Genomic DNA, 21,666 nt, shown 5'->3' on the forward strand with positions numbered 1-21,666 from the left:
TCAGGCTATAGCATCCCAGCTATCCCAGGCTGTCCTCACTTGCTGGTCTACAGAAAATGTCAAAACTCAGATGAGTAAATGCATCACTTCCAAGTTATATTATTATTCCTGTATTTACACAGCATCAAATGAACCCGTGGGGCTGTTAAAGGAGAATAATAGCAAAAGCTGTTCAAAAATTTTTAGGAAATTTGAAGCTTGGATTCTGTTTTCCTTACTGATGTGTAGACCTAGAGCAGCTCTGACTAGATTAGTAAATTACAGAAATATAAAGCTCATTACATAGAAAGATCAGGTGCATTTGTGAATATGCCTTCTTTGAGAATATTTAGCATGACAAAACATTTGAAGGAGAAGAAGCCATGATTCTTCAAGTCACAGCTCAGTTTTTGGTTGGCTGGGATTATGAAAATATTCCAGTAGGAAGAACATGAAATTATGATTCACTACAGAGTGCCTTTCTCTAAATGATTTGAAGCTGTGTTTCAACTGAGACAAAACAGCATGAGTGTGTGGATCCATATTCTTCTGCTAGGTCTTATGTACCTGTCAGATAGGACAGTGTGGTGGGAGCCACTAAATTGCTATTTAGTAGTTCAAAAAGAGAATAATCTTTTAATTTGGTTTAGTGAAACAAAGCAAGTTTATATGTATATTGGAAGGGATGAACTGCAAGCACTGAATCTCAGATATGTGAGCAAGAAAATCCCTCATCAATTAATACAGTAGGAATCTACCAGCTTTTACTGATCAATCTGCTGGGCAATGAATGAAATTTAATTGCTCTGTTGCACTGTTAGTAAGTTTTTCATATTACAGGGCATATCTTTTGCATTGTATTCTTTTTTTCTTAGATAAACTCTGTCATGCTTTTATAGACAGGAACATCCAATTAAGCAGCAAAATCAACCACCTGTCATTCAAATAACCACTCACAATATCTGAACAGCACATATTCATGAAGGACCTCCTGAGTAAAAACAATTTGCTCTCCTCAGAATCTTATTACTGCTTTCAAATGAGGAGTAAAAGGGCTCAAAAAGATTACAGGAAGTCACTTAGTTCAGTCCCCTTTATTTACTCAGATTAAGACAGAAGTAAACAATACCTACCTATTCTGAACAAATAAAGCAGGGTGGTTCACAAAGCATTTCTTACTGTGAGAGAAGGGTACAGCTATAATAAGTAGGGCTGGTCTTGAGCAGTTCAGTTTATTTTACTGTGTCCAAAAACCCAGTATCTACTGCAGCAGGCATGAGCAGCTCCTGTGTGACACTGGCTGAGGTCCTGTGGGCAAAAGGAAGCCCTCTGGAGGAAGAAGAAATATGGGCACTCCTGTACCTGTCCACAATTCAGCTTCTGGAGGATCTTCACAAAGGTGAGATGAAAAGCATCTTTTTAAGAGTTCTTACTGTTGGAAAATAATTCTTGAGTTATTTTAATTGTTTTGAGTTTGTTTGTTTGTGGGGGTGGGGTGGAGACAAAAAAAAACTAATGGCACTAACAGCATACTGCTAATAAAAGTGAGAAATCTTTCAATGCTGCTGGGATTACATGCAGATTGCTCTGCCTACATAGAAGGTCTTCATGCAGTTCTGGCTTTTTTTTTTTCCAAATTTTTAAACATCAAGTAGTAATTAATCTAAGAACAATTATATGCAGACAGAAGAGTCTTTCCTGAAGTCTGAATAACATGCACCCAGAGAAAGTGCAGTGTCAGCTAGGCTCATGTCCTTCATGGACTGATACAGAGGACAGGAAAATCCACATGGCTCTCCATTCAGCTAGTAAGAGATTTATCCTTGATGATAATAATGCGACTTATCATTATGATGTTTGCTTGCCAAGCAGGCCAGCTTGAGAGAGCACAGAGCACAACTGAGCAACAACAAGAGAGCACAGCTGAGCGACCTGTCACGTTTTGAGAATTGTTTATGTGAATGGGTATTCCTTTTGAGGGAAGAATGGATGAGACGTGTTCTTACCTCATAAGCATGTAGAATCAAAATACAAAATACAGAAAACAAGTGATGTGTAATTTCTGCTATAGCTGGAGGAGTGAAAATTCATTACCAATTAGTTTTTAATGGGCTGGAACACTACAGCAGGTTGACTATACCATCAGTTCTCTATTAACTGGTGTAACAAGGGGATAGCATAGCCCAGGAAATACAAGCACCAGAAATGTGCAAAGGAGTGAAGCACAAAGATACCCACCTGGACAGGTTCAGCATAGGACCATCTATTGACTCTGCGCCAGACACTAAGCTGACACTATGCTCTTGTGATTGCTGACTTAACAAAACAATTTTTTTTTTTTTAAAAAATATAATCAGCCTATGTTCCCTATGCTACACCAGATAAATTTAGGGTATCAGAACATGGAAACCGAACCAAGAAGAAGTAGGGATGTACAACCAAGCTGGGCTGCAGGCCCAGTGTGTAAGGCTGCTAAAACTTGTCTTTAGAGAGCTCAGGTCCAGAAGTGATGCCAATCTGGAGTCATTCTGAAGCTGAATCCACAGTGCTCCAGTTACTTTGAGCACAGGGAAGGTTATGTGCCATTGCATAGCATCATCCCAGTTGAGTAAGGCGTATCTCTGACTCCACATCTCTCAATTGCAGCTATATTGTTTCTGTAATCAGCCTCTTTTCAAGGCTAATGCTGCCACATTTCCTGTGCTGTGCATGATGCAATAAATCATGCCAGATCTCATGATGATCAGCACCACTTGGTACAGAATATTCCCGGTGTGCTGGGGCACTGCCAGGTTAGCCAGGAATGGCACTGGTTGGCTGGCCAGCAGTACAGAAAGCCAGGTATTCTCCACTAGGATGAAGTACAAACTGGCTGGCTGCTCTTAAAACAGAGAAGCTTTCCAGCACATGTGACTTGTGTTTGCATACAACACTACAGAAAACATGGAAGGGGCAAAAGAGAACGCTAGTTGAAGATAACCATGGTCAGAGAGCCCAGTGATCACCAGGCAAGGCCACAGTGACAAGACAAGACTGACTGGGAAGTCAGTCTGTGGGTCAGGACCAATAAGGTCCCCAGTCAGACAAGTCATTCTGGGTACATCTCCAGTGATGAGTTTGGTTAGACAGGTGAGATGCCAGAAGTATGATTATCAGAGTGCAGTGAATTCAACACTAAGATCTCCATTTTATTGACTTCAACATTTTTCAGACCCTGCCATCTGTGTGATTTGCCCATGGTCAGTACTACTGTCTGCTGAAGGAAATTTGTTTTTCCAAAACAATGCATCTCAGTCAGAAGCTGCCCCTTTCAGTCCGCCAGAACTGCTCCACCGCCCAAGTAAAAACCAGCACTTTGGACTAATAAAGGTAAGGTATTTTGCAAAGTGCATCTTGACAGCACCTCATGAAGACAAGCTTGTGGGTTTTAATGCAACACACCAGGCACCTACTGTCACATCCCAGTATTATTTGTAAAGGTCCACAGAAAGGAAATAGTGAAATGGTGTTCAAGCAGGTATGGTAATTGTAATCCCAGAAGCAGCAGGACTGCAGTATCTGTACAATCAGAGGATGGAAGCAGTCCTAGGAAGTCAGAAATACGTTCAGCTTTGTTAACAATTTATTTTTCTTCTCTCTGACAAATGAGTCTCTCTGGAAAGACAGTAAGATAAAATATTCAGGCACCTTAAAGTTTTAAATACCACTCAGACCACATACTCCCCTCAGGCAGAACACAGTATTTTCAGATTCCCACATAACTGACCACTTAGACACTAGGCAGAAAAATGAAGCTGTGGAATATGCAGCCTTATTCCAGTAATTATTTTCCTGCATATAGCAGCTAGGCAGTCCCATAGGTAGGGGAGAATTTTAATCAGCAATGGGAGAGCTTCAAAATTAAGAAAGGAGTTCAAATTTCTTTCCCTATTCCTGGCATCTTTGAACAGAGGGCAGCCTGGCTCAGCCCCTCAAGATGAACAGTACTAATGATGCCATGATGATTTTTTGCCTTTTCTCTTACATACTTTTTATATAACTTTTATGTATCCTCAGCATTCTTAGCATGCATACTTGTAATTCCTTAAGTCTGATAACTTAGCAGAGCCCTAGTATTTTGTTAAGTCAGGAGACCAAACATCCTAAAGGCCTCATAGTAGGAAGCCAGAAAACCCTATGCTATCTTGGGAAACCAAGGTCCTGTCTAGAACATATCCTGTAAACTGGAGATTTGGCCCATCTGGGGAAAGTTTATTGAATGGGGAAATAGCACACCATTTATCCAGGCCTCCCATTGGGGCACCCCTGTTAAATATGCAAATCTGTAAAGTCTATAAATTGCATACACGATCTGTCGTGTGTGTGCATTGCAACACATCCCACCTTGGCGAAACAGTGCAACATAAGGATCCTTATTAAAATACCAAGGCAAAAACCCCTTATCCCTTAACTGTGTCTGGCTCTCAGTTTTTTAATACCAGGAAAAGGCATCACTAATTGCATGCAACCTAGTCCATAGGCTAAGAGTCACTATTTTACTTTTAGATATGTTTAGTCTAGTTTTAAAAAAAAATATATCTGATTTTTCATATATGATTTTTCATATATGATTCTGTGACTTCTGCCATTTTGTGACCAAAGACACAAAAAGATGGTGTGTCTAGCATGAGGCCTTCCTGTACTAATTTCCTGTATTGATTTCACACAGGGTTTCCTTTTCTGTTTTGACAGATGCTGGTGTATTCCTTAGGAATGACCCTCTATTGGTCAGCAGATTACCAGGTTCCTCCAAACCAGGCCAGTAACACAAACATTTTTGTTTTCTTTTATTCTGGTAGGTTCAAAGAATAAGAAGCATAGTCTAAAGTACCACTAAGAGGGGCTTTGTGTTTTGGACCATTAGGAAAGAATTGAAGAGCTTGTGTCAAGGTTTAAGTTTCACCAAAAATACCAGTTCACATAAATCAGGAAATTTAGTTGGAGCTCACCTTTCCTTTCCTTTTTTTTCCCCACTCTATTTCTTCAAAGACCAGAATTTTTCTTATTAAGATAAATTGTATCTTGATTTTAAGGGTGAAGGTTATTTATTCCAAGACAATTAGGAACAGTTGTCTTGGAATAAACAATTGTCCCCACTACCCAGGGAGGTGGTTGAATCTCATCCCTGGAGGTATTTAAAAGATGATTACTGGTGGCACTTAGGGACATCATTTAGAGGTGGACTTGACAGTGTTAGGTTCATGATTGCACTCAATGATATTAAAGGTCTTTTTCAACCTAAATTATTCTATGATTCTATTATTCTAAGGACTCAAACAAAAACATCTTGTTGGCATGATTGTGGTGCTGTGCACATTTATGTGCTTTTTCAAAAATGGGATGGAAGAATAAAACTAAATAACTCCCCTTATTTCTGAGCAAATTCTATCAGTATCTCTGCTAGCTGAAAATATAAGTTTCTTGCTTACCCAGAATCCTTTCAAAGACTTGTAATATATTTTGCTTCATTTCCATATTGATGCTTTTGGTTGCTTGTTCTCAATTTGGGGAGCACAGGTTTTTAGTAGATTTAACCTCTCTTTTACATTCTATGAGAAAAAGCTTTATAAGCTAAATGGCCTTAAAATATAAGTATCTGGTTTCTATGACAACAGTTGTGGCTGGTCAAACTCCTCACCTTTTTGAAGCTAATGCTACCACATACCTTACTTCCATGAATCTTTGATTCACATTCTAATTAACAAAGCTCTGGAGCAAACTGAACTGTCTGTCACCAAGAAGCCCCTAATTGGGCCTGCAATCATTCTTGGAGATGTCAATTCCAAAGCTATCCTGGATCCCACTAAAGGTGCATTCCATGCTGTTATGCTGCTTGTCTGGAATTCTCCCAAAGTCTAAAGGAATTCAGTGCATGTTTCTCACCCAGAGTGAAAGGCTTACAGAAATTCCTGGTCCCAGTTTGCCTAGGATTTCAGTCCCCTGGGAGATGTCATTTAACAGTACCTCTGTTTTGACTCAGTCCCTCCAGCTGAGTGACCAACTACATGCTCTCTTGCTGACACTGTGTGAAGATCTGCCACACAGAAGACTTTCTCCTGAATCCATTCTGGAGGCATGTGAAGCACATCAGAAGGAATCTGCTTCCTTACCAGCAAAGTTCTACATAAGGAGAATGGTTCAGTTTGCAGTGGGAAGTGCCAGCGAGGTAAGTACTACTCCCAAACTCCAGTCATCTCCTTTTCTGCAGTGAGAGAGGTGCTCAGCAACACGGGAGACAGGGGAGTGATTGCCAAAATTAATGTTTGTATGGATTAAGGAAGCGAGATTTGGTTCTAAACTTCTAGGCAGGAAATTGTGTGGGCATGTGTACAAGCAAATAAAGCAATGAAGCCATCTCACACACCACTTCTACACTCCTGGGAAGTGATTGAGCTTTTGTACTTATAGTATCTTAATTTCTTTAGGTAGTACAGAAGCAATCATAACCTTTACAGAGACCTCATATTGGCCAAAGTAAAGGACTTTACACAACAGTAAAAATTTCTCCATTGCCATTCTTGTTTCCGACTTTCTTAATGAAATTCAAAGAAATCTCATTTACATCATATTGGGAAATTAGGTCATTGTCCTTGTGTGAAACTGAATATTTGCTGTGCAATCAAGCCTGACCACATGAGTTCTTTAAAAAATGAGCACATAAGTTTTTTTCAAAATTTGAAATATCAAAAACCATTTTTGTTGACAAGCTGAATGACAACAGAAGTAAACACATATTATTTTTGTTTTCAATCAGTACTCATAAAGATTCTGAGAATAATTTTTCCCTTGCACTCTTTCTTACTCTCTTTGCTACTGTAACAGAGGGTGTCCTCTCTTAAACTTAGCTAGCATGAGAGCATGGAACCAACATACTCAGTTCAGCTTTGTGTTAATCTGAGAAAATGAAGTTGCTTATACAAAGCAGATCAGCAGCCTCTGACAGCCAGAGGGCAAGGATCACTTCACTATGAGAGTCTGAAGTTCACATACCATATGACACTGACTTTGAATATTACTGCCTTCCAGACAGAGCAGGTGGTCACTGAAGACAGCACAGCCTCTCATCTGAACAGAAGTCACGTGATAAGGAAAAGACTGCATGAAAAAATATCGGACACCTCAACACTGGCATCCCAGATGAATTTTCACCAAGGTAAAGAAAGATTTATAACCTGAACTCTCTAATACAGACAGCCTTTTCTGTGTCTTTCCCAAAGTAGATGGATTGTTTAATTTCATGCTGTAGTGATTACATGTAGTGTTGGATAGGATAGTTATTGCTGTACATCTAAATTACTTCATAATGGAAAGACTCTGAGGCAAGTCACTGAGGTTTCTTTTTCTTATTTCCACAAAGGACAGGAGTCAGGGCTGTGAAGCAATGATAACAAATCAGCTTGCACAGATTTGACTCTTAAAGCACTTTGCATAAAACCTGTGCATATAAAACTCCTCTACTTTCAAAACTGCTTTTGTACTTTGTATACTCCAGTGTGTTTTTGAAGGTGGTGTTCTGTGAGGTTATCCTCTTGCCATTAAGGAATATATATTCATCTTTCCTATTTGACTATTCAAGGAAAGATTTGTGGTTTATTTTTTTTTATTTTGGTTTAGTTTTTTATTCAAAAGATGCTTTAGAAATTCACACATGAATTGCTGGAGTGATTTCAAAACAAGGTCAAATCCTCCTCACTATATAAATAAAACAATTATATAACATAGTATCTAAAAGTATATAACAATTTTTTTATTTTGACAAAGATCAAGGTTTATTATCCCTCAGAGTAATTCTATAACTATCTTTTTTCTAGTGTCTACACCATACTGTTCACTTTGACAGAGATCTCTGATTTTGGAGCAAAGGGAAAGCTGGCCCAAGCTATACAGGATTTTTTTTTTTTTATATGCTCAGCATTAGGCATATGAACAATACAACTCCTATTCAGCAAGTCACACATATGCTCTGTGAAATCAGCTGGAATCAAACACAGACTTCAATATATCTGGAACATTTCTATTAGGTATTATTGGTTACAAGAAAGGGGATTAATTTGGAAATATATAGACAAACTACCCCTCAAGCCATATTGGTTCACTTACTCAAGAACTGAGCTGTAGATTCACACCTGCAAGCGTAGGTAGAAATTCTGCTGCTGCCAAAAGGGATGGCCCCATTTTCAACCCTGTATTAGCCACAAATTCCTGCCAGTTTCCTTACCTTGGTTCTAGGGATTATGTATCTGGTGTGATCTCTGTGTCTGCCCGTGAATCAGGTCACTTGACTTACACTGGCCAAAGGACTTCAATGAATTAGGGTGTCAATTATGCTGAAAATGTGTGAGCTGCACTTTGCAAGACAGCATTCCATTTCTTTCTTTTTTTTTAATTAAAAATTATGTTTCAGAGATTCTGTACAAGGACAAGAGAGAATGCAAACAAAGTAAAATCAGTGTGCAACAAAAATATGTACATCCTAATGAATTAGGATGACCCATTAATGGAATTTCTGCATCTGACTCTGGTAGTGGATTCTGTTTGGACATTGTCCACCCTGCACACAGAAAGAAGAAGTTATAGCTCAAGGTTTTGGACCTCAGAGTACAAGGAATAAGAACTTTGCAGGTTATCTGCACTTTGCAACCATTCAGTTATATAGAACAGAATTAATATAGAACAGAATTAATGTACTAGATTTGTTTTATATGAAATAGTTGAGAACTGTGAAAACCAGATTTGGCCAGAGTAAGATTATGAAAGCAATAGAATCAAGTTACCAAGCTTTCCTCAGTCTTTAAGGAATTGTAGTCAGGGTTAGAAGACAGAAGGATGAGGACTATATGAAAATTAACCAATCCAAATGTTATTTACATTAACATGCAAATACAACTACTTATAATCCAAGTATATGATTCACCACATTTCCTTTCTGTTTCCAGACAAAGGGCCCAGATTAATGAACTATAGTCAATCAACAGAAGATTACAGACAACTCTCTGCAGATTATAGTGACTCTAATAGTATATCTGAAAGTACATCTTTGATACTGTCTAATCGAGGACACAGGAGAGGTATGATTTTTAAAAAAGAATATGTTTGTGAATTACGTATTCATCTCTTTTGTCCTCTGAAGTGTGGGACTGACCACGTACTGGATGATTGATACTCCTATGCAACTTGTGGTTATGTAACTTGGGAGGTATATTTGTGCTAAGTTGTAGAGAAGAAAGATAATTTTATATTAGATTCTTTTTCACTTGTGTCCTACAGTAAAGCTATATATTCCCTGGTTGCCATGTAGCCCCATCACCTCTTTCTTGCTTCATGCCCCCTTTGCCAGGTAAATCTGCTCAGCAGGTCACAAAGCTTGACATTATGTTTTTAGCACATGGGGTCTGGACACAGCAAAGGTGGGGCTACCCCACAAATGCATACAGTGGGCAATGTCAAGATGTCAGCTCCAAAATCAGTTGAATCTATAAATAATACCTAGGAGTGAATGTTCTATGAAGACATAATTCAGAGAGAAATTAGGCACATCCTGGGAAAAAAAACCCATCATGTCTTACCTCTCAGCCCTAAGCCCTCAGCCCAAGGATGAGGAAAGTGAGGTCACTCCTGTTAATGCTCTCCTCCTGCAAGGTGCTTTTCTGAAGCTCCAGAATTGCAATCAATATCAGCAGCGATAAAAACCTGAGACTGCAGTTGCTCCATGAGTGACACATATGTGTGAGTCACATACACAGTCACACACAGGGAAGGTAAACTCAGAACAGAAATCTGTTTTGTAAGCAGTTTAAAAGACAATTTGGTCATAAACTTGACAAAGGCTCATTCTAGTGACTTTGTGCATATCTCAGTCTCATTGAAACACTGGTTGCTGTGCATACTCAGGATTTTGTAAGAGAGGATTCCAAAAATACATGAATAAACACAGAATGTGAGAGCCTGCTTGTCACAGACATTCTTTCATGAAATCATATATTTTTAAAAAAAGCATTCTTCTATGAAAAGAAATATTACCATCTAGTAGAACATCATCATCAAAGGAGATTAATATCTCTATCAAGACTGTACATTAGGAGCACATTTAACATATAGTAAATCTACAACATCAATTTCTTTGAAGAATACATGCTAATTTAATGTCAAGTGTGTGCTGGATTTGTGATCAAAGCATGGGAGTCTGGCCACTGAGAGTAGCCAAGTTGTCCCACTACTGTAACAGCTGATATAGAAAGTCTAAGGGGACTTTGATGATCTTGTCAAAATATATTTATGCAATTATATTAAAACCACAGTGCAAGCAGAGAATTTTGTGAGGTTTTCTGATTAAAAAGCATGTTGTTTCAGAACACAGGATTGAATCTTAACTTTGGTAACTAGCTTATCTCAAATCTCACATTTTGTCACTACCATCTGCAGCTTGAAAAATCCCCACATGTTTATGCTTATTTTAGCAGTGGGACTGTAGATTTTCTAGGTTTCAAAATTGCAGTAGGTTGGTTGGTACACTAGAATTCAGCGTCACGTTTCATGATGGCATTCAGTGTGAAGCCTTAGGGTGTAGTGCATGAATGTTTTATCAAAATGATTGCTTTAACACAGCTTATCTTACCACCTCTATCACCCTACTTATGTAATAGTTTGATATGCAATTCTTCAAATAAGCTCAATGAAATGATCCAAGTGAATAAAAATTTAACCTTCTCACCCTTCCCTAAAGATTTCAAACATCTCTGCTGATACAAGAAGCATTCACAGAACTACCACTTGCATAACCCTCTCTGGTTCTGCCTCTAAATTTCAACCTTCATGTGTTTGGACAAAGCAACACCTGTCCATTCTGTAGCAAGAAGATGATTGAAGGTGAAAAACAATACAATCCTTATTTGTTAAGGACCCTCAAACCATCCACTATTCTTGCCATGTTTTTATGTTGTAGAAACATTCACAATATATTTAACATAGAAAGTAACCAGTGGAATAGACACAACAATTTTCATTTTATTGATTTTATATTCTACTCTGATTAAGCCAGAGAAGTTTCATGCCTTTTACCACCCATATAATGCCTGAAAATAGAAGAACAAAAATTGGGCATAATTTCTGAAGAAAAAAAGCTGATTCACAAATTTCCCCCATAGAGATGGAAATGACAGACATTGTACCTACACAGCTGTTTTCCAAATTACATTCACATACTGGGTTATGAAGAGGAAGTAACAATAACTAGGGAACTGGGAATACTGCTGGAGCAGTATTCACTAACCTTATTAAACAGCCATTTATCATGTCCAAGCAAGGACACAAGAGAGGAAGCTGCCAGTCTAAATTTCTTCCCTGTTGTAATTGTCCTAACATCTGATGCTGAGTGCTGCTACTATCACTTGAATTTTTATATTTCCTTTATTTATTGCAGGAAAAGTTCCAGAGACACACAGATCATGTGACACTACACTTAGTGGGTCAAGGACAGAAAGTAGCTACAAGCTCTTCATAAACAGGTAAGCTCAATTCAGATTCTACAAGATGGAAGCTGTTTTATAAGCAAGTGAAGCCAGCAACTAGTGTGGCAATGCCAGTATCAGAAAATGCCTGACATGCCATCCGAGACTGTTTTAATAACAGATACTAATTATATAGCATAAATAACTTATGCTATATAATAATAAATAATAATAAATATATAATAATAAATACAAGACAATATAATATAATATAAATAAATATAATACAATATAATATAATAATATAATAATATTATATATAATATAATAATATTATAATATGATAATAAACACAATATAATATAATATAATATAATATAATATAATATAATATAATGATAAATAATAATTACACATAATATATAATAATATATAATATTAATATAATATATAATAATAAATACATAATATTCTATTATGTAGAATAAATAAATACTGTTCACCTAGACTTGGTTTGGTTCCAAGTGGAACAGTCCAAAAGCTCTAGTGAAATGGAACTTGGGCCTGAACAATCTATACAAAACAAATTCAGGATCTCCACATTTACTCTGTACCATCTGTGTTCTGCCAGATGTCACAGGCCTCCCAGAACAGCTGCCCCCAGCTGTGTCTCCACCAGGCAGGGAAGCAGCACTAGCCCTCTGTGACTGAAACAGCTGGGAAGCTGCTCCACAGAGACTGTGAAAGGATGGATTTGATGATCTTAGAGGTCTTTTCTAACCTTACTAATTATATATTTTATTAAAGAAAAGGTATGAATAGTCATGGCTTTCCCTGTCAAGGCATTCTCTCAGACCCCTTATTTGTCCACATTCAGATTTTGGATGTGGTCTTGCCTTGCTGTCACATTAAAGTGTGTTCTGGAGTGGTTATGTCAGACCATGTATATAATGTATAATTTTCATTTGTATTTCCATCTCAGTCCTTATACTGATTTTTCTCACTTGTGTCAGTCATATCCAGCCCTGCACCACCACTGGACTGGAGAGTTACAGGTAAGCCAGGGTCACAGGCAGTAAAGACCTCTGCTCTGCCATGAGGATTAGCCTCATTTCAGCCATGGCATGGACAGCAGCCTTGTAGACATGGGCAAAGAAAACTGAGGATTGTACAACTGATGCTAACTTCTTTTCAAAAGCCAGGGAAACTCCACTGCTGCCAAACAAGAACTTTCTAGACTGGGTGTTAGCACAGTGCAATCATGGCTGCTTCCAAACGAAGGAGATGTAAGCACTGTCAGCCTCTAGGCACCACAAAGACCAGAATCCCAAAGTTAAGCACCCTGTAATCCCTACAGACATCCCATTTAAATTCAGTTCTTGACCCAGTTAAACAGGAGTTTCTTCTTTTAACCATGACACGAGTAATTCAGGCCCACAGGAAATGCTCAATTTAGATCAACTCCCAATTAAATGTGTCTCAAGTAAACAGTTTGAACTTCCTGATAAATCAGCCATGATAATCTGGACAATATGAGATATCCCAGTACATCTGTAAAACTGCAACAAGAGAGATCTACAAACAGATTGCAGAAGAGTGGCTGCTTTTGTCAAGAAAGAAGTCTCTGTCTGCTTGTCTAACTACACACACAAGCATTTACATGTGTGTTCACAGACATCTATATATGCATCCTATATCTAGCAGTTATATGAGTATCTGAAGATTTATTTACTGAGTTCTTCAGAGCAATTGCCATGCCTCTGACTAAAAACCTGGGTATGATCTTAATATGCATGATCTAAAATCATGCTGCCAAGAATAAGTTCGCCTCCTCTGCTGAAGGATGAACTCTGTTCTCCAAATTTCCAGCAAGCTGCTTCCCATAGAACTTCAAGGACTGTAAACCCCACTCCTGGTTGCAAGCATCTGCAACTGAATTTCTACCATAGTCACCATTCTATTACAAGTACCATGACAGCAGTGGAGTTGAAATTACTTTGGAAATCACCAGTTTTCCATGTAGGAGTACAACCAACACAAAGATTAGTGATGGGTTTACTATCTATAAAGCTTACTAATATCATCATGCTCATTCTGTAGGCAGCCCAATTAACATAATTTACATCTCACAAAGTGAAGCTTGTAAGCAAGGCTCTGGTCTGTATCTAAAGAAGACAACTGATTTGACAACTGTCAAATCTGGCATCTCTCATCTAACAGGAGTAATAACAGGAAGTGCTTTCCACAGGAAAAGAAAACCTTCTTAATAAAAAAAATTTGGATTTTGAGCTAAAAATATTATTATATTTTTATTATTACACAATAATAATAAAGGTCACTTCAGGTAATTTTGAGGCACATTTCTTAAGTAAATGTTGACCTTTATGAGGTTGCATTGATAGAAAGAAAAATAACTAGCTATCTTTATAGACAGAGGAATGTAAAATACAATAGGAGAGGAAGAGAAAAGAAGAGAAGAGAAGAGAAGAGAAGAGAAGAGAAGAGAAGAGAAGAGAAGAGAAGAGAAGAGAAGAGAAGAAGAGAAGAGAAGAGAAGTTGGAAAAGACTCACAATAATCATCTAGTCCAACTGCCTGACCACTTCAGACTGACCAAAACTTAAAGCATGTTATTAAAGGCATCTCCAAATGCCTCTTAAAAACTGACAGGCTTGGACCAGTGACCATCTCTCTAGGAAGCCTGTTCCAGTGTTCAGCCCCCAGTGAAGTAAATAAATGGTTCTTAACATCATCTCTGAACCCCACCTACTGTGGCTTTCAGCCACTCCCACATTCCCTGTTATTGGATACTAGGCAGAAGAGATGAGAAACTGCTCCAGTGTAATTTGTTAAAATTTTTAGAAATTCCTAGAATAATTTCCTGATGTAAATCTGCAACGTGCAAAAGAAAAGGATGAAGCTTTGGGATAATGGAAATGCTTCCATGTGTCTTTGGCATTTGTTGAAAAAATGTAATTAACAAAAATCCACCTCAACACAACCCTTTTTTCTGAACCACATAATCATTATTTGTTCATTGAGTACATAGTATATTTGAAGTTTATTCTAAGGATACATATCTACTCACAAGGAAAACACCATTACTTTCTACATTAAAACTATAGTACAAAGATAGCTTTCTGATCTGAGATTTCACACACCTTTTTCTTAATTAAATTGAAAATTCCCTCTGTTCCCTAGGACATTAATTTATCCTAATGAATTAGTATTCAAATAATTTAATTCCCATTCCTAGAAAATTCTTAATAATGTAACAACAAATGTTAGGGCTTTCTGAAGCTTTTTTCTTGAGGAAATAAGAAATCAGGAATTTGCTTCATCCTGTAGAATTCCCAGAAGGGAATGGGGGGGCTACACTCTGCCTGTTGGCTTCAACAAACTTAAACCACCTGGATCTGGCTCACCAAATGAAGAAAAGAAACAAACTTGATTCTATTGAATCAAAGCAGAGTTTAGATTTATTTATAAAGGGCACCAGTAATAGTACTCCTGTTAAATTATTTCTCTATTTCTGTAAAGAAACATTAAGGAGCTTATAACAGACATTGCCCTGGACTTCATGGTATTCTAGCAGTTACTGTACCTTAAGCTGTCTGTCCCCAGGTCGCTGTTGTGTTGATTGCATGCTATATATTTTCTCAGTATGACATTTCCTGTGCAGGTCGGTGAGCGCTGTAGAAGAAATCCCAGGTGGAGCTCAGAACAGCCGACAGAACCTGCTAAGCTTGGGCTCCACCTTCTCTGTGTCCACAAAGGACTACTCAGCACCTGCTGCATCACAGAAATGTTTGTTCCACAGGAAAGAAAAGGTGAATGATGAAAAACATATAAGCGGATTTCAAAATGTAAATATCACTAAAGAGAAGCTTCTCATCTAATTTTTGTCTGACAGTGATGTGCATATTAGCTACTGACTCATCTTATTAGATGAGTATTCTAAATTGACAGACTCCAAATTAGGCATAATCCAGTTGTACTGTCAGAAGTGAAGACAGCAAAAGCAATTGTCCATAAGGACTATGCAAAAGCTCATAATTGAACCCTCTCTGACCTACATATGTGATTTCTGCCAGCATCAAACACCATATGGACTGTTTTCACCAACCACTTTGACAGCAGTTTCAGAACAGCAAAAAAATTTACAGACACTTTACCCAAATGTCTGCCAGCCAGTGATGCTCAAAGGACTTAAATTTTTTTTACAGTGCATGTCTGGACAGAAAGCATAGGCTGGCAGTGAATGTGCCCAGACAGTAATTCTCCTAATTGACTATTTCTACATGCTAAGTTGTGGTAGGACTCTGTTAAATGGAAAGGATAATGTTTCTTTAAAAGGTATGTTGTTTTGCAATCTTGCAATCTTTTCTGGATTGCAAACATTCAGAAAAAACTGAATCACAGAAAACTCCACCACGATCCTTCATATGGAGTTTTCTGTTGTGGAACAAGAAGGGACAGGTTTCAGGCTGATAAGCCCTTTCATCCCCTCCCAATTCAGAACCTCAACAGTGACCAGTGACAAATATTTGGTATAATAGCTTCAGTTAGATACTTTGGAAAATTATCTTTTCTCATATAAATTTTGTTTTAAATTTTATTCTTATGGTTTTTGTGGGGATAATAACAGCCTTTCACAGGAGTTCAGCAACTGTTACAACACAGTGTTAGTCCCTCTTTAATGTGATACAAAACTGCATTGTCTGTTGGTAGGACTATACTATTATTAGTTTTTTTTAAAGTATCCAAATGGGTCAAGTTACTAAGTCATGGTGAACAGCTGGAAGGATTCACATCTTATTACTTGAAGACATTTAATTATTTCTGTCTGCTTAAAGGATCTAAATGCATAGATGTATCTGATATATAAAATTAGTCGAGGTGAATACTCAGCAAGAAAAAAAGACCTTAAAACTGTTGAAGCTATTTGAAATTAAAACAAAAGAATACAATGTCTACTAATAAGAACCATCAGTCAGCCTTCATTATGGGGAAGAAAGCAGCTCTGCATTTCAGTCTAGTGCCTAGGGAAGCTGGGCTTATTCAATCACAGCAGTGTGTATGTATGAGTTTACGTGTCTGTGACTGTCCTCAGAGTAATTTAGGAATCAAATGAGAAAAGATCTCAGAATAAATTAAGTTTCTGTAAGTGTCATGAAAATAGGTGCCTTGCAAAGGAAATGGATCTTGTTTAAGTGCCTCTACAGAAGAAAAGGCTTCAGCATGAGCTTACCTCTACTCAGATCCTGGAGAGTCTACACAGGAGAGACCCCAAACAGAGAGAAGTCATCAATCAGCATTTGCACCTTGTTAGACACTGAAGTCAATTAGGTCCAGCATACAGATCAGTAGAAATGGGTTTCATTGATGATACTTGTGTTTGGGATCTTCATTCCGTTAAGAAGACTTACTAAATTTCTAAATTGCCTCCTTGCAGTTTTCAGGTCCAGAATTTATTATTTTGTCCAGTGAACCACCAGTGACCTTACAGCTGCCTGGATCAATTGTGGTAAGAATGAACATTAAGAATCTAGAACTAAACCAGTGACATTTTAGTCAGGACTCTTTGTAAGCAGCACCTGAGTCTCAAGCCAGTATTCTCTCCATGTCCTCCTCTCAAAACAAGTTAGGGTTCCTGCAGAGGTATTGAGACTTGAAAGGATGTGCTTTAATTCTTAGTGCTATTTAGTTCTTTCTGTTGGTGCAAAAAAAGCTTAATTTATCCTTCTCAGCTAAGAATGTTCACTTTAGCCCTAGACCTTTGAGACAAAGACTGTACAGCAAATCTGCAGTATGACATCTAGTTCCAATGTATGGGACTTCTCCACCTTGCAAGCACATACTTTACTTTTCATTAAGATGAGGCAGAAAGTTGACAGAGACAGAAGTAAAAATGAGAGCAAAACTATTTGGAATTAACCCCAAATCTAGAATAACCCTGGTGACTGGAGAATTTGAGTACACTCAGCTGTTTTGTTGTGATTCTTTGGGTTTTGAGAAAATTAGAAATGTCTGTGATATTAATTTATGAGAAGGAGGGCAGAGAATAGCATGGTGTTGTGACCAATTCCATCAGGTTGTATAGAGACAGGCTACTTGTGGGCCTCAGTAATAAAATGTTGTGGAACCTGCATTGCTTGTACTTGGCACTCATTCTTCATTCTTTCTTGCATGTTCTTAGACTAAAAAAGGGAAATCCTATTTGTCCCAAAGGGATCTCAATGTGATTCTACTCAATGGCCAGTGCCTTGAGGTGCAATGTGACATCAAGACCAAGGCAAGAGATGTTTTCAATACTGTGGTGGCCTATGCAAACTTGGTGGAACATTTCTACTTTGGCTTGGCTTACCTGAAAGGTAATGAGACAGTTAAGTACAGTGACAGCTCTGTCCCTCAGTACCTCTGTAGTCACTTTATCAATGAATTCCAGCAAGAATTCATCAAAGAATCATTCAAGAATTCATCAAAGAATCATTCATCAAGAATTCATTCAAAGATCCTTTAAGATCCTTAGGTAGAAGCAGATACAAAGCTTGTGCAAAAGTAAGGTGTGTTGGTTTGAACTGCAGTGCACTGATGTCAAGCATGTCTGCCCTAGGACTGTGCATCAGCACAGCCATACAACATTTACTGGCTGATATTCCCAGGCAGAAAAGAAAAGGCTGTGTCCCAGCCTTGCACTCAAACAATACTGAGCCATGCAGCTTCAGCAGAAATTCTAGGAAGCATTGCACTGGGAAAGGCTGCCTGTGTTTATTCCTAGATATAAGTGGTAGCACAGGTTCATCTGTGTCCTCTACCAGACCCACATCTCGCTAGTCCCCTTCTGATGGCAGGCACAGCTGAGGCACTGAAGAGCACACCTTGTGTGTAGGGCATGAGGATTATAAAGGGATGCAGAACCTGAGTGGTGAGAAGAATGCAAGCCCCATGAATCCTTGAGTGATTTCTCAGATACCATACTAATCCAGCATCTAACATTTGTAATCCAAAATTACATACTGTCCTAAGTTCTACATCAAAGGAGCAATACGTTAAATCATGACACAGAGAAGTAATCTCAGCTGACATCCCCAATCCATTTTATTTTTTATCGCTAGTGATGCACTCTATGAAGACAGCAGAATTAAGCTGCTGAAGTATGTCCAGGTTTATCACAGAACCCAAAATTCTCATTTCAGGTAAAGAATTCTTCTTTTTGGATGAGGAGACCAAACTCTACAAAGTGGCCCCAGATGGCTGGAATGACCAACCCAAGAAGAAAATGTCCATCATCAATTTCACTCTCTTTCTAAGGATAAAATTCTTTGTCAACCACTTTAATGTTATTCAGTAAGTGCAAAATTCTGCTGACTGAAGGAAACCAGTAGCATTTAGGGATACCATTCAAAGCTCCTCCTGAGTTCCTAAACCCTTTTCTATTCCAGGCATGGCTTGACAAGGCATCAGTTTTACCTGCAGCTTCGTAAAGATATTTTGGAGGAGCGATTATATTGCAGTGATGAGACTGCCCTGAAACTCGGCGCTTTGGCTTTACAAGCAGAGCTTGGCAATTATGCTTCTGAGGTGTGCAGAAATAATACAGTATTTCTCAGAGGTCTCTCTCTACAACTTTTGCAGCTTTTGTTTGTCACACAGAGTTTAAAGAAAAAATGTGAATAGCAGAGAACTTCAGTTAAGTCCTCCAGATAAGTCCCTCAGACTTAATTTTAAAAATTACAAAATATTCCTGATTATGGAGTAGTAATGAGCCAGGTGAATTTACCAGGAAATATGGCAGAATGAGTCTGGGTCCTTCATGATTGATAATATATCCTAGAAACTCCAGAAAATCTGTAGAAAGTTTCTAACACAGGCCCAGCCCGGATGTGCAGAAGGGCTTAAAGAGATTAGTAAATAGGGAAGAGAAAAGCAAAGGAACACTTCAGAATTCACAGCTATCTTATGTGTAGGCTCAGATCCACAAGCTGCAAAGACAGGGAGGTCTCTGACTGTATGTCTGAACTAGCTGTCCTAGTTTTCAAGTGTAAAGAAAACACCCATTTATGTTGGCTTCCATATCTTCAGCTATGTAAATCAGGCTAGCTCTGTTAATTGAACTCTGAATGGTCTGATCCATGTGGTCAGATCTACCATGGCAATGGGTCCCCCACTGCAGGTTGTACTGATGCAGCTGTAGCTGTCAGCTCCAAGGGCAGGACACACCTGCAGGCCCAGCTCCTTTCTCCCCTCTGCCCAAAGAAGTGGTGTGTGCTTTGAGCAGCTGCCTGAGCACAGGGCAAAGAGGCAATTTGGCTGTCAGGACACTGCGTGCTGTCCCCACTTCCCTTTGGGAAATGGCAGCAGGGTGACTTCTGCATACAGGTCACCCTGAAAATGAAATGCAATGAATAAGAAAAGTCAGGAAAGAACAAAAGGCTCCTGTCTCTTTGTTTTTTTCAATTCTTTCCCCCACAGATGCATGGAAAGAGCTATTTTCGTGTTGAAGACTATGTTCCAGCCAGTCGAATAGAGAAAATGACCCTGGCATATGTACAGAGAGAGCTTGCTAAATTACATCGTATGAATCGCTCCCTATTTGAGGATGAAGCTGAACTAGAATTTTTAAAGGTAACTTGCCATACCCCAAACACGATTTACTAATTTTGAGGTAGAAAGCCCCTCTCTATTTACTGTTGTCTATTTTCTTCTAGCCTGATACAGTGGATTTTAGATATGGTGAAAAAATTTGAATAGTCAACAAAAACCTCAGAATTTCATTCTGCTGTAGATACTGTCACTTATCACTGACAGTTTTTATGGCCTGTTTTGGTGTATTTACAGCATTCTAAGGTTTGATGTAAATTTTTGGCATGTTACCAACAAGTCTGGGCTCCAGAAGATTATAAAACATTAGAATAAGCACTTTTTTTTTACTTCAGAAATTACAGCAGCTGTTCAGCCACTGCCTAAACATGTAGCAATTGTTTGTTTAAAAGCATCTGTGAACCCTGGAGTTATCTGAAGTATTTTCTCACTTGACTATTTTTCTAGGGCTCGAAAGTGTCACGATGATGTGGGATTTAACTTTTTTCCTGCTAATTTCTCTTTCTCCCCAAACCTCTCTGCTTTCCATCAAATGAAAAATATCAGGGATTAGATAATGGATAAATACCAGTAGTCATTTTGCTGCAGTGCCACATGCTGGTATTTATAGCATAATTTAGTTCAGTTGCTATTTAATTATATTAGTTCCTCATCTAACACTGTCAGTGCAATTGAAGAAATAGATTGAAGCTTAGCCTTAATGACAGTCCCATCATGTGTGGCAAATCCAATGAAGAAAAAGCAGCTTTGTTTAGTATCTGTTTCAATGAATAAGTCTGTAGAAGGAGTCAACTCATCATACAAAGTGAGAAAGACAGACCCCATGGCAAGAACATGTAAATTCCAAATATGAAAGGGATTAAAAATTAAAACCCAGATTCAGCTAGTTATTATAGATGCCCCAGTTTTCAGGACCTGAACATTTGTACTGTGGTTACTTTCTGAAAAAAAACAGATCTTCTTAAAGCGTTTTATTTTGGTCACTGAAAATCTCTGTTCACAATTGAAAAGTCATTTGAGGATTCTACATTAGCTTCCCAGAAAGAAAATATAAGGTTTTAGGATAAACTCACATTGGTCTCCAGATCAGACAGTAAATCCTAGTCATATTCCATAGTTCTGTAATGTGTCTGAGCCACATTTTAACACTTTTGTGGCCAAGTACAGGAGGTAGAAAGACAAGCATGAACACCCAGAACCTCTGGGTGAGTTTCTCAGAATATCCCCTACATGGTTAGATGTCAGGGGCAGACACTGGCTCCTCAGACACTCACAAGCATTTTCTCCTCCATCTACCTTTCTTCTCATGAATCTTTTTGAGTAAGGCATAGTAAAAGCACTTTTTCTCTACAAGGTGACTCAGCAACTTCCTGAATATGGAGTGCTGTTCTATCGTGTGTCCCAAGAGAAGAAAGGGACAGAAGGGGACATCATCCTGGGAATCTGTGCCAAAGGCATCATCGTCTATGAGAACAAAAATCACACAAGAATTGCCAGTTTAAGATTCCAGTGGCGTGAAACAGAGAGGATTTCAGCTCATGTGAGTTGGAACTAACTGAATCTCTTCTCTACTCTTTTACTGCCTCTCTTCCTGTGGCT

The 21,666-nt window shown here is 38.4% G+C and overlaps 1 protein-coding gene across 1 annotated transcript in view; it reads left to right on the forward strand.

The window, feature by feature from the left end:
• Positions 1 to 21,666, forward strand: part of FRMPD2 (FERM and PDZ domain containing 2) — a 61,174-nt gene that overhangs the window by 10,475 nt on the left and 29,033 nt on the right. Inside the window, exons 2-14 of the mRNA XM_041461162.1 lie at positions 1,238 to 1,378; positions 3,191 to 3,348; positions 4,711 to 4,776; positions 5,999 to 6,184; positions 7,045 to 7,171; positions 11,438 to 11,522; positions 15,146 to 15,293; positions 16,919 to 16,990; positions 17,663 to 17,837; positions 18,663 to 18,813; positions 18,909 to 19,047; positions 19,939 to 20,091; positions 21,422 to 21,607. Of these exons, the coding sequence (XP_041317096.1) occupies positions 1,238 to 1,378; positions 3,191 to 3,348; positions 4,711 to 4,776; positions 5,999 to 6,184; positions 7,045 to 7,171; positions 11,438 to 11,522; positions 15,146 to 15,293; positions 16,919 to 16,990; positions 17,663 to 17,837; positions 18,663 to 18,813; positions 18,909 to 19,047; positions 19,939 to 20,091; positions 21,422 to 21,607 (1,787 nt within the window). The remainder of the gene's footprint in view (positions 1 to 1,237; positions 1,379 to 3,190; positions 3,349 to 4,710; positions 4,777 to 5,998; positions 6,185 to 7,044; positions 7,172 to 11,437; positions 11,523 to 15,145; positions 15,294 to 16,918; positions 16,991 to 17,662; positions 17,838 to 18,662; positions 18,814 to 18,908; positions 19,048 to 19,938; positions 20,092 to 21,421; positions 21,608 to 21,666) is intronic.

This window comes from Pyrgilauda ruficollis, unplaced genomic scaffold (assembly GCF_017590135.1).
Source record: "Pyrgilauda ruficollis isolate IOZ18807 unplaced genomic scaffold, ASM1759013v1 scaffold15, whole genome shotgun sequence".
NCBI classification, from domain to species: domain Eukaryota; kingdom Metazoa; phylum Chordata; class Aves; order Passeriformes; family Passeridae; genus Pyrgilauda; species Pyrgilauda ruficollis.